The 12,393-nt window shown below is 37.3% G+C and overlaps 2 protein-coding genes across 2 annotated transcripts; both read left to right on the plus strand.

Moving 5' to 3' along the window:
* The first annotated feature begins 1,988 nt into the window (after positions 1-1,988).
* LOC306861281 (interferon gamma 1-like) lies at positions 1,989-4,744 on the plus strand. The gene is made up of 4 exons (XM_079403466.1): positions 1,989-2,233; positions 2,672-2,749; positions 2,912-3,115; positions 3,970-4,744. Exons 1-4 carry the CDS (start codon positions 2,105-2,107, stop codon positions 4,114-4,116), a joined length of 558 nt encoding a protein of 185 aa, XP_079259592.1. The 5' UTR covers positions 1,989-2,104; the 3' UTR covers positions 4,117-4,744.
* A 4,706-nt stretch (positions 4,745-9,450) lies between these two features.
* Positions 9,451-11,340, plus strand: LOC306861859 (uncharacterized protein; the record flags this gene model as incomplete). The annotated part of the gene is made up of 6 exons (XM_079404336.1): positions 9,451-9,609; positions 9,869-9,931; positions 10,427-10,582; positions 10,928-10,990; positions 11,065-11,139; positions 11,230-11,340. 6 exons carry the CDS (start codon positions 9,451-9,453, stop codon positions 11,338-11,340), a joined length of 627 nt encoding a protein of 208 aa, XP_079260462.1.
* Positions 11,341-12,393: the final 1,053 nt, after the last annotated feature.

Raw genomic sequence — 12,393 nt, forward strand, 5'->3', positions numbered from 1 at the left:
AGATCTTGCATGGAGCCCCAGTCCGAGGGAGATTGACAGTTATTTTGTGTTTCTTCCATTTGTGAATAATCGCACCAACTGTTGTCACCTTCTCACCAAGCTGCTTGACGATGGTCTTGTAGCCCATTCCAGCCTTATGTAGGTCTACAATCTTGTCCCTGACATCCTTGGACAGCTCTTTGGTTTTGGCCATGGTGGAGAGTTTGGAATCTGATTGATTGATTGCTTCTGTGGACAGGTTGTCTTTTATACAGGTAACAAACTGAGATTAGGAGCACTCTCCCTTTAAGAGAGTGCTCCTAATCTCAGCTCCTTAACTGTATAAAAGACACCTGGGAGCCAGAAATTTTGCTGATTGATAGGGGATCAAATTCTTATTTCACTCATTAAAATGCAAATCAATTTATAACTTTTTTGAAATGAGTTTTTCTGGATTTTTTTGTTGTTATTCTGTCTCTCACTGTTCAAATAAATCTACCATTAAAATTATAGACCGATCATTTCTTTGTCAGTGGGCAAACGTACAAAATCAGCAGGGGATTAAATCATTTTTTCCCTCACTGTATATAGGTGATTGTCTATATTTGGCAAAATATGAGTTTTTGAGCTGATGAATAATGCAAATGAAACCATGCGAAAATGACAAGTAAGCAGTTCATAGAAGGAATATCCTTTTTGGTTTCCACGTAATCTGTATGATGTATAATAAGGAGTCTGGGGGAACACCTCATGCAACCACAATCGCGGAAAATCAACCACACCGATAACACTCAACTGGAAAATGCGGCATACCTCCAACATTGAGGTCTGGAGTGTTTGAGTGACAGCCGATAGGAACTGAATTCATACTTTTCCGACTTTTAATTACGTAAACATGTAAATGCGGGATTTTCTATCATTGACATTTTTGGTCTAACCATACCAACCAAATGTTTGGAGGATCTTAATCATGACAAAAAAGCAAGCAAATTCATTCAACTGAAGACAAGCTTTTTTTAAAGATTTCTGATGGCCTTCCTCTATTAATACCTAGATGTAGTATCACCTCAAGTGACCTAATAGGAAAACCTTCCCCTCCATGAAACTGTGCCTGTCTCACACTACTCATCACTTTTGAGTGTCTTCCTCTCATTCTCTTTCTCTCTCTCTTTCTCTGCATGCAAGGCTGAGCTGATGAAGTGTTAAAACCTCAAATGCTTTTTCCCTCTTCTGACGAGCAACAGCACAACTAAATTTTTCTGACACCAGTCAAAAAGTCCTTTAGTCAAAAAGTCCAAAAGTCCTTTATCTACTGGCACATGTTCAAGAGCTGATAAAATGTTAAAACTGTAACTTGAATGCAATGTAAGTCGCTTTGGATAAAAGCGTCTGCTAAATGCATAAATGTATTCTTTTTTTTTTATTTTAGCTCAATGTGTGATTCTGAGGAACTTCTAGTGAATGTGTTTCAGCCTACTTTTGTTAGTTTTTCCACCAACTGCATCTAGGAGACAAACTACAAAAATGTCAAGGTTAATTACTCTTGTACTAATCACCACAAGCTTTATTTAAAAAAACAAAAACAAACAAACAAAGAAACCCCATAAACTTATGATTTCCTAGAAAAAGCTGCATCTAAATGTGGTGCAAGGTCATTATTTGTAACCCTAGGATAAGAAAAAAACACTACTTCCTTCTCAAATGGGAGCCATTCATGCATGAGCATCATTGGAGTGGCCACACGTGCATCTTCAGGCTCACGAGTCCCGAACCCCTTACTTAATCACCAGAAAGATTCCCAACCACAAAACCACAAACAGCCCCGCCTAGTGGCATCCACGGGATTCCAGGCGAGAAGATGCGTGGTGGGCTCCATAGCGTTGAACAGTATCATGGTGCATTGTGATTTAAAGGAAACTTCGGCTGTAAAAGCCACACAACTTCACACCTTCATCATAGCTTGCTCTCACACAACTATAAATACCATCAAACACAATGCATTCAGACCATTGTCGTGACACGAGAAGAGTCGAGTGTTGTGAGACGGCTTAAAAAGTCAACTTCGGCTTTTAAAAGACAGGAATACAAGTCAAACTTCAGCGAAAGCCTTAAACTAACAAGGACTATGATTGCCCAACGTATGATGGCCTTTTTCTGGGGAGTAGGTTTGTTGACTACAGGATGGATGACATACGGTGAGGCCAGCGTCCCTGAGAACCTGGACAAGAGCATTGACGAGCTTAAGGTGTACTATGTAAGTAGATCCGTTCGGATTTCAAAGATATGTCATATCACAGACAGGAAGGACTGATAGGCATAGGAGTGGTGTACCATTTCAGGATATGGCCTGTAAGATACCTAAAGACAGGCCGCAAACCAATCCAGGTCTTTTTGGAAAAGCAGGCTTTACAAACTAGTTAACTTTTACAGCAATTGGATGTTAGTTAATTGAATGAGAGGTAGTACACAACATAAAACAGGAAGTATAGTCTGCCATCCATACAGACTGAAACTGGCTTTTCTTACATAATGTAACATGTCTGGTCTGTAGGTTGAGTTTGGTTTTCAGATATAGTGTGATACTAATAAAAAAACATTTGTCTTATTAAGTGAGAAAAGATAAGAGTTCAAAATGATGTCTGAAGTCTAAAACAGTAATCGATATAAACAATGACCTTTTCATTTCTTCCAGAAGAAAGATGTCAGTGAGCTATATGATGCACATCCTGTCTTCCTACGGTTCCTAAAAGACATAAAGGTGAATCTTGAGGTAAATAACCTCCTCTGCACAAAGGTCTAATTCACAATTTTGTGGTCTAAAATACCAGTCTAGTCATTCTAAACCAAATGTCATATTGTTTTGATACAACCTATATGGCATATTCCGTGTTGAATGTACATTGTGATCATTTGTGTTGTTTTTTTGTTGCAGGAACCTGAGCAGAATCTTTTGATGAGCATCATAATGGATACATACAGTAGGATATTCACTCGCATGGAGAAGGATAGTCAGGATGAAGCTGCTAAAGAAAAACTGGCACATGTTCAAGAGCATTTGAAAAAACTGCAAGAAAACTACTTCCCAGGCAAAAGTGCAGAGCTCAAGACATATGCAGAAACCCTATGGGCGATCAAGGTGAGACAACAGTTTCATTTTCTGTGAAACCAAACTTGACACAAGCAGCACTGAACATCATAGCTATAGAGTTATAAATAGGGAAGCCCAAAAGTATGTTTTTCAACACCCTCCAATGGCCAGTGAACTGAGAAAATTTACTGCCTCTAAATAATTTGTGCTGGCCACAAAACAATAAAAAATATAAATTAATGTTCATATTATAAAAAAAAAAAAGCAAAATAATGTATTTTTTCAATTTTACTTACTATGTACATTGTTCCTTATACAATCAAGAGCAACCGAGAAAAAGGACCAACCACGAAAATATGCAACACATTAACACAGTTAACACAGCTAATAGTTAAAAATGACAGGAATAATTACATAATAGTGACCCTGAACATTATCATTCACATTTTGTTAGAACTGATATTGCTCTAGAGTTTGACTGCAATCACAGAAAAGCTTTCCTGTAGCTCAAATAGTAGAGCATGGCGCGAGCAACGCCAAGGTCACGGGTTCAATTCCCAGGGAAAGCAAGAGCTGATAAAATGTAAAAAAAACTGTAACTTGAATGCAATGTAAGTCGCTTTGGATAAAAGCGTCTGCTAAATATGTAAATGTATAGCTTTGGTTATAAGGCCGCCTGTGGTAACCACACGAAAGGAGTTTTACTTCTAAAAGTGGGTAATCAAGGTAATGAAATGAAAGTAATTTTTCCCTCACAATGCATGTTATATGCTAGATACGAAAACTAAAAAATGCACAAGAAAGAGTATAAATTTCTAATTTTACTTTGTCTCCAGTCGAAATATAAATATGCTATGACATTGTAAAGACATATTAACTGATTAAATGCTTTATAATTGCAGGAAGATGACCCAGTCATCCAGCACAAAGCATTGTTCGAGCTGAAGCGTGTCTACAGAGAAGCAACACAGCTGAGAAACCTGAAGACCAAAGAGCGCAGGAGACGACAAGCCAAAATCACAAAAAGCAAAAGTCTTAATAGATCTTGATCATCATTTAAAAGAATGGTGGAATATCAGTGTTATTTATTCTATTTATGAAGTTTACTGTATGTTGCACACAACAGATAATTATTTTAACTGACATTATTTATTTGTTCTTATTTATTAGAAAAAGCACTGTAAACCACTTGCTAGTAACATAGCAAACTTTTGTAAGGTCTGTGACTGAATAAAATAATTTTTAATAATGTTTGTGCTGATGTAAGTGACTTAAGATATGCTGTAAGATGATGTAAGATATGCCAGTCTATTGTTATATCTACGTGTTACAAAATGTCTCTATTCAGAGAATATGAGACAGATATGTCTCCCATATTCCCCCATCTGTCGCATTAGCATAAATTTGGCTTACCCCACACACTGAATGTCTTAAAAAGTGTCAATGCCACCCATAACTAAAATAAACCATCACTGCCATCATCACATTTCTCATGTTTGAAATGAAGCACCAAAGTTACTTACAAAGCCCTGAGAAAAAGCCGAGATCAGCTGCCCCAAAACAAATAGGACACTTATGTCACACTTGAAAGCATATCAGCGTCACTGCATTAGATAACAAACATCAAACCAAGTGAACCTTAAACCTTTCTTGGAAGTTTATTAAAAATGTTGAAGATAAGTGAAGTCATAATTTTTTTGCAGACGCAACATGGTTTGAAGAGTCTGAAGAATACTTTTTAGAACCACCGTTAATATACCAGCAAAGTGGTTATATTAACAGAACACGATCTATTCCTTCGCAGTTTTATTTCTCTTTAATTTGTCAAGTGACCCAACTGTGAAATATAATACTGCTTATACAATCATATACAATCCTTATGGGAATTCCGAGCAAGAAAGAAAAAATGTAATTGAACAGGTTTGGCCTTATCTGGCAATAGGTGAGGGTAGCCTATCACAACTACACACCACAACAAATGATCTCATATACAATTTCACTTTGACTTCCTCAAAAAAAGTGAAGTTGGAAATTTATACTATTTGTTTGCCTGCCAAGACAAAATGTGGCCCTTTCAAGTCTAGGAGGGTGGAGAAGCTTTTTACTAACACTGTTCAACCCAGCAATTAGCATGCAAAACAAATTCAGTAGTGTTTTTTAAAAAAAGCATTGTGAATTTCCTTGCTGCTCCAAGCTGGTTTATACTAGTTTGTTCTGATTTGGTGCTGATCTAAATGCAATCCACTGGCAAAACATGTGAAGCTGGTTGACCAGCATGGTCTTTTTGGGGAAGCTGTTTGATCAGTCTTATTATGCCCTTTGGGAACAACAGCATCACATGCAAGGAACCAGCAACAAAATGATGATGCAAGTGTTATTTCTCAGCAAAGGCACTTTAACTGCTGAAGATGCATTAACCACAAACCAGCAAAATAAAAAAAGAGAGCATACATAACCTGCTTATGCTCACTCTTGAACAGCATCCATGCTTTCCTGCTGGCAACAGGATTAGCAAGGATTATTGAAGTTTTAGAAAACCTTATGGAACTAAGCATGATTATTTTGTTTTGCATTTTGCTTTAAGAGTCATGAAACTACACATGCCAGCTCTCGCCACAGTTTCGAAAAAGATGTACAGAGCACTGTCTGCGGTCCAGCCAGCTTTACTTTGCTTTAATGGGGTTAACAGTATCAAAGGTTCTCACAGATTCGCAAAACAACATGCACTACTATATTGTACAATGTCAGTTCCACTCATTTAAATAAATATTGAACCATTTGCATTTGTACTCTTGAAGAACTATGAAGCAGTACAAAGCAGTCTGAAGAGTGTGTTGCGACGTAGTTTTTTCAGTGAACCACTGTTTAATAAAAAAAGAAGTTCAATTTTGAGTTTTTTACCCCACGCTGTACTGAAAACGTATTGAAACATTATTTAAAAACATATTGAACTGTTACTTTTTTGTGAACTGTTTTATGTATATACAATAGAATATGCTATTTTTGTGATGTTGATAAAAAATATAAGTGGTATGACCTGTTAATAAACTCTTACAGTAAGAACAGATCATTGTAATGCAATGCCAGAGCCGTAATTTTGTGGGCATCGGCACCAACATGGAAAAAACAAAAGACAAGGAAGTCATCATGTCTACACAGAGCAATTCTGTTTTGAATGTACACTGGAAAGCAAACATTCCAAATCTATTTAAATTGTTTTCGGAAGCTGAATTATATTAGAAACAGAATCAGGCATTCATTTAATAGCACTGGTGTTACACGACACAAATATCATTTAACTTGATGCATGGCGCTCACGTTCACTGTAGACACGGTGTGAATATAAACCTAGAAACTTACCCGTAGAAATTGTTTGTTGCATAGAAATGAACTTGTGCACAGAAATGATAGAATGTCTGTTGCTGTATAGCACTTTACAGAAGCTATGCAACACCTTTGTACTTTAGTACCATGGAAACAAACATGTGCAACCCTTGCTTCTGTATATCAGTTCAGCGGTTGCAGGGTCTGTTTTGGAAGAGTAGAAGTAGAGAGGAAAAAATGGACATAGAAGTTTTTTATTATTCTATAAAAAATGAATAAAATTGAATTGTATGGCTTTTAGTCCATGTCTTAGCTCATCTATATGTTAATGTACTCCTAAATGTTAGCTAAATTCAATTTTAGTCAATTTAAATACCACACAGCAATATGGATGAGTCATCATGCACTACACATCCTGCACTTTTGTCCAATCAAATGCAAGAATGATAATGTCCTGCCCTCTAATACCACATGCATCTGACTAGCAAGTAGCAAATCATGTGGTAACACTTTAGAATACTGATCCTTTGTTAATGAATAACTACACAGGAACAAGGGACTAATGCACTATTAACATTGTAGTAACTACTATTACCTAACAAGAAACTCTGATTATTGATTTAGTAAGTAATAGCGCTCAGTTGAAACTGGTAGTTCCCTATTAGCTAATCAATAACTACTATTTTTTTATATATCCTGGAGAACTACTAAGAACTACTGTATACAGGTTCATAATTAATGTGAATTGTGCATAATGTATAATTCATTCTTAAATGAAGATCATGGTAACCCACTAATGACTCAAGAATGATCAAATTCTTCTAAAAGAGCCACTAATTACTTGGATCAGTATTCTAAAGTGAAAAGCATCATAACTCCCTAATATTGACTGACGTCATTTTAAGCTTTTGAGATATATATGAGGTTTTGGATAGTAATGACTAAAGTGTTACTACATCCTTCTGAAGGATCAGTATTCTAAAGTGAAGATCACAGTAACCCACTAGTAATGATTTAAGTGTTAGCAAAATTAATTACTAACCAGAACCTTACAAAAACCTCAAAAGTTTACAATAACGTCAGTAATTACTAGGGAATTATCATGATCTTCACTTTAGAATACAGATCCAAATAATTAGTAATTCCTTCTGAAGAATTTGGTAATACTTGAGTCATTAGTGGGTTACCATGACCTTTACTTTAGAATGAATTATACATTATGTATTATTCATATTAATTATGAACCTGTATACAGTAGTTCTTAGTAGTTCTTAGGGAGGTATGAAAAAAATAATAGTTACTGATTTAGCTAATAGTGAACTACTGTATTCGACTAAGCACTATTACTTACTAATTCAATAATCATAGTTTCTTGTTAGGTAATAGTAGTTGCTACAATGTTAATAGTGCATTAGTGTCTTATTCCTGTGTAGGTATTCATTAACAAAGGATCAGTATTCTAAAGTGTTACCAATCATGTTGACTGGGATGTAACTAAACCCAGGGTGCCTTGTATTATAATGTATGTATGCTCTTTATATCGCCCAATATACAGTATAACAATAAAGATGAGATTCCTTTCATTTTTAAAGAGCTCAGACTGCTACATTGACTTACATTTCAAAGAAAAGGGGTAAAGGGCTGATGAAGTGAGGATAAGAAAAAGTACTATGAATCTGGAAATCCCCCCTTACCCCTCCCAACTCTATTCCCCCTTTGTCTCTTTTCATTTAATGCTGAGCACATGACGACAGAAGCTGGAAATTCCTTGGGCGTGGGGATTGCACAGGTGCACATCTTTTATTTGTAAGGGCGAACAGACACATAATCAAAGGTTTAGATGGAATTTGCTGTGTAAAATGAGGGCATTTGACTTAAAGAGAAATAAAGAGGAGATTTGTCAATGATTCATTTGGTCAAGAAGATTTGATAAATTTGTCCATTAACAAGTGAACATACTTGCATCACTGTAGAATTGTTGGCATTTTACTGAAAAATCTTGATCATTTTCACTAGAATGTCATTTGCAATGCATTTCAATAGAAAAAGTGGTGGATTTATTTTTATTTTTTTTCATTTTTTAATAAAATAGCTGATGTCTTTGTCTTGCTAAAGCACTTAATTTGAAATTATTCCAATTTTACCTTGATTTTTAATTCTGTCTCATATTTCATCTCAAGCATTTCAATGACATAAAAGGCCTTGTACTATAAAAAAAAAAGTAAATGAAGGCATGCTAAAGATCAGTTTCTGACAGATTTAATTGAATAAGGAGAAGAAAAAGTATACATCTCTTTAAATAAAATCCACTCCTGGTTAATAAAAGTCCCTTAAGTTATAACGTGACAAAGTAAGATAGACTGCCACATTTGAAGCTACTGACCTCAAAAAACAAAAGGAGAATGAGATGCGATGAAATGATATATTGCAAAGTGGCCTACATTTCAAATCCCCCTCAGTTTCCATTAGTGACCCCTTATCACCTTATCGGCTGATCCATCGTCTAGTTTCCATTTGATCACTCATCTAGCCTTCGTCTAGTCTTACTTTTCATACTTTCTTACTATCTTTTTTACAAATATAATTCATAATGCCAGTTATGTTGCCCTTAATAAACTTTCCTTGACCAAGACTGTGGTTTGCGTAGAAATTTAGAATCTGGGACATCCTCGATCCGCATAAATGTCATGACCTCATTATAGAGTTGTAATACAATTTTGTGGTGACTTTCTTTTATTTAAGCTCCCTCTAGTAGCATGAAGCAGACAGAAAACTTTGCATTCTGTAGTGGCAATTTGAGCCCAGACACGTTCCCCATTGGATCCACCAACAAACGTGGATTACATTACAGTTCAGGAGCCTGACACCTTCACCTGTCTTGATCTCAAATGGAAAGTCAGAAACAAAGAGAAAGGACTTTGCTGACGTCACCAGGAAACTAGAATAAATACAAAGGTGAGGACCAGAGCGAAGGCAAAAAGAAGGGAGAACGGAATGAAGCAGGTGTATCAGCAGGACCTGCATTCACGTACATTCATTTTGTCACTCTGGAACTGAGTATGGCCAGTGCTTTGCAGTATTGTTTTCTGATCCTGATTTTCGGCATTCCAATGCACGACTGCACAGCGGTACTCCTAAATGGCAGCTGTGTACCTGTGGATCCCTGTTTTGACCTGAGTGTGATGGCTAATATGGCCGAGCGTGTCAGCAAAGACGTGGTGAGTATTCTGATCCTACTATCAGCATTGTGTTAGAACTCAAATCACCCATTACTCACATGCATGCACTTGTTACAAAACTAATCCATACAAAGTAAGGTTGATATGCATATGGGAATAATCTTGCACTACAACAGAGGGTGTAACTAGATAGGTAACGTCAGGTGTTCATGTGCAGAATTAGTTTACTAGCATGCTTTTGGAAAATGCCCTGGAGACTGAATATTTCAATTGGTGACGGTTTGAATTATCCTCTCAGATAGCTGCAGATGGTGAGAACATCCTCCTGAAGCACAGCTCCTTTGACAAAATTCGGAAAAAGGTAAGATGCATTGTCCAATTTCATATTATGAATTATCACATTATCATATCATATCATATCATATCATATTAGTTATTCATTGGTGCATAAAGCTATTTACTCCAGTTACTGCATTACAAAATCCAATACATTTGAAAGTAATATGAAGGAAATGAAATGAATTGGGGGTTCTGTTATGAGGCGGGGCTCAGTGAGGTCTTATATGGTATAGTCAGCTAATTGGGCATGGGCCAACCCATAAAAGAAGCCCAACCCATAAAATTGTTGTCTTAAGCCTCGTTAATTTTAGCAACAACATCAAAAAATCTATTAAAAAGTCGATTTCTAAGTCATATGTCACATATTTCAGACTTCACTCGTTACTACCCTGCACGCCCGCATGTCTCAGTACAGAAATATGATCAAGATGTACCTGTGGAAATTTGTTGTTGACGTACTACCATGTCATCTATATTTGGTATCAGGTTTCACAAATTAATTGTTTTTATTCATCAGAAAAATCTTCACAGCTGTGTCCTGCAGAAGATCATCAATCTATTTCAAAATGTTCTTGAAAAGACAAATAAGAACGACGTCCATAAAAAGGAGGGATTAAACCATCATCTTGAGCTTATACACATTATGGATCAACTCAGAAACTGTGTGTATAAGGTCAGCGCATTCCATTTTCAGAATACATATAATAAACTTTGTCATGTTACATCATCATGTCTTTGAGTGATGCAATTATTTCTCATATAAAATGGAAAATACAAAACTGGAAAGACCAGCATGGCCTCTTTCTCACTAACGTATCTTCCATCTAAGTTTAGCTAGACAAGCACTAACCAAATCCAGATCATGCTTGTCTTTTCAGCAGGGTGCTGCCTTGTATGTTAACAATATAGCAACATTTTCACTTAAAAAGGACCCAAAATGTTGGATTAGTTTCTTAACTAAAGGGCATTTCTTAAGCTTAGGTTGACAAAACTCTTTACTACTACTTCTTTGTTTCAGACCAAAAATAGATGTAGAAACCTATATAAGATGTCTGACATAACCACAACTTCCTCTCCAATGGTAAATATTCTTGTATATATTTCCAGCATATATTAAATAGCAATTAAAATACACATATATGTACTTTCTTCTAGATTTCTGAGAAAAACATGAACCCAAATCAGCTTGCTGTCTTACAGCTACAAAAACTGAAGTCTGTCAGTGAGAAGGTAAGAATGAGTTTTGAACTATATTGAAAAACTGATTAAACCTGTTTTTGTATGTTTCTTATTAACTCTTTATCTTCATTGGTCTCACAGCTCAATGATGTGCAGATCCAGGAGAGGGTTATGGATGAGCTGAAGTCCCTCCATCTCTACATGCAGGGAAAAGGCTTCCGGAAAAATACACGAATGCTTGGCTTTTCATGAATTCTGGCCTACAATGTGTTATGTCAGTTTTCTGCCTGATCACTTTAAGATGTGCCAGTTTAAGCAGGGACAGAATAACAAGCTATCTCTTCTAAATGAGACCAAACTTATTTTCCTGACCTTTTATTTCTAATAAGGTATTTTAGTTGTTCGTGCTTTTAGTGCAAATGTCTTTTCTGCTTTTTTTAAGTAATGAGTATTTAAACAGTATATGCATATTGCTTACGTACTTTCGGTGAAAGATTGAGTGTACTGCAGTAAACGCAGGTGAGAAAATAGACAAGATATAGATCATTTTGTCAATGTAAACATGAAATATATGTGTCAGGGAACTGTCGTGTGGGTGTCATGTGTTCCTGCCTCTTGTGCCCATATTTGGTTTGTTTCCTGTCCTTGTTAAACGTAATCATTAGTTAATTCTTGTCTAGCCCTGTTCGTCTCGTTATCTATGATTTACCTGTGTATATTAGTCCTGTCTGTTCCGTTAAACTTTGTCTGGTCTACTCGTTAATCCCGGTGTGTGATGTCCTTGTCTGCCTTGCCTTGTCCTGCCATGTCCTGTCCTGATGTCAGTAAAGTGTTAATTGAGTTTATATCCTCGTCTGCGTGTTCCTGGTTCCTCCCTCGTGTGTGCACCGTGACAGAAGACCAGACCAAAACAGTAAGCGGCGCCCCTTCACCTCGTTTTGTTTTTCGTTTTTAAAAGTCTTTTGTTTGTTCCTGTTTGTCTGTCCCTCGCGGCATGGAAGTCGCCGCTCGTCATCCTGCCTTAGCCCGCGTCAAGTGGGCGTGGGAGTTTGGTGGGATCACCGCGAGTGCCGCGAGTCCGCTGGCCGCGAGCCCTGAAGTCAAGCCCGCGGGATCGCCGCTGAGTCAAGCCCGCCGATCGCGGGAGATGTCCGCCGCTGCCCGCGGCTATCCCAACCTCGCCGCTCACACCGAGCCCGCCGTTCGCGGGAGTTCACGCCGCTACCTGCGGTTCACCAAGTCCGCCGTCCGTGGGGAAAGCCAACCCACCGTCGGCGGCTTCACCGAGCCCGCCGTTCGCGGGAG

The sequence above is a fragment of the Barbus barbus genome (assembly GCF_936440315.1).
Source record: "Barbus barbus genome assembly, chromosome: 42".
Classification (NCBI taxonomy): domain Eukaryota; kingdom Metazoa; phylum Chordata; class Actinopteri; order Cypriniformes; family Cyprinidae; genus Barbus; species Barbus barbus.

Excerpts from the sequence above, each read along its gene's own strand:
- LOC306861281 (XM_079403466.1), top strand. The coding sequence starts at position 2,105 with ATGATTGCCCAACGTATGATGGCCTTTTTCTGGGGAGTAGGTTTGTTG. Across the intron at positions 2,234-2,671 it reads ACGAGCTTAAGGTGTACTAT|AAGAAAGATGTCAGTGAGCT; the intron begins GTAAGTAGATCC and ends CATTTCTTCCAG. Across the intron at positions 2,750-2,911 it reads ACATAAAGGTGAATCTTGAG|GAACCTGAGCAGAATCTTTT; the intron begins GTAAATAACCTC and ends TTTTTGTTGCAG.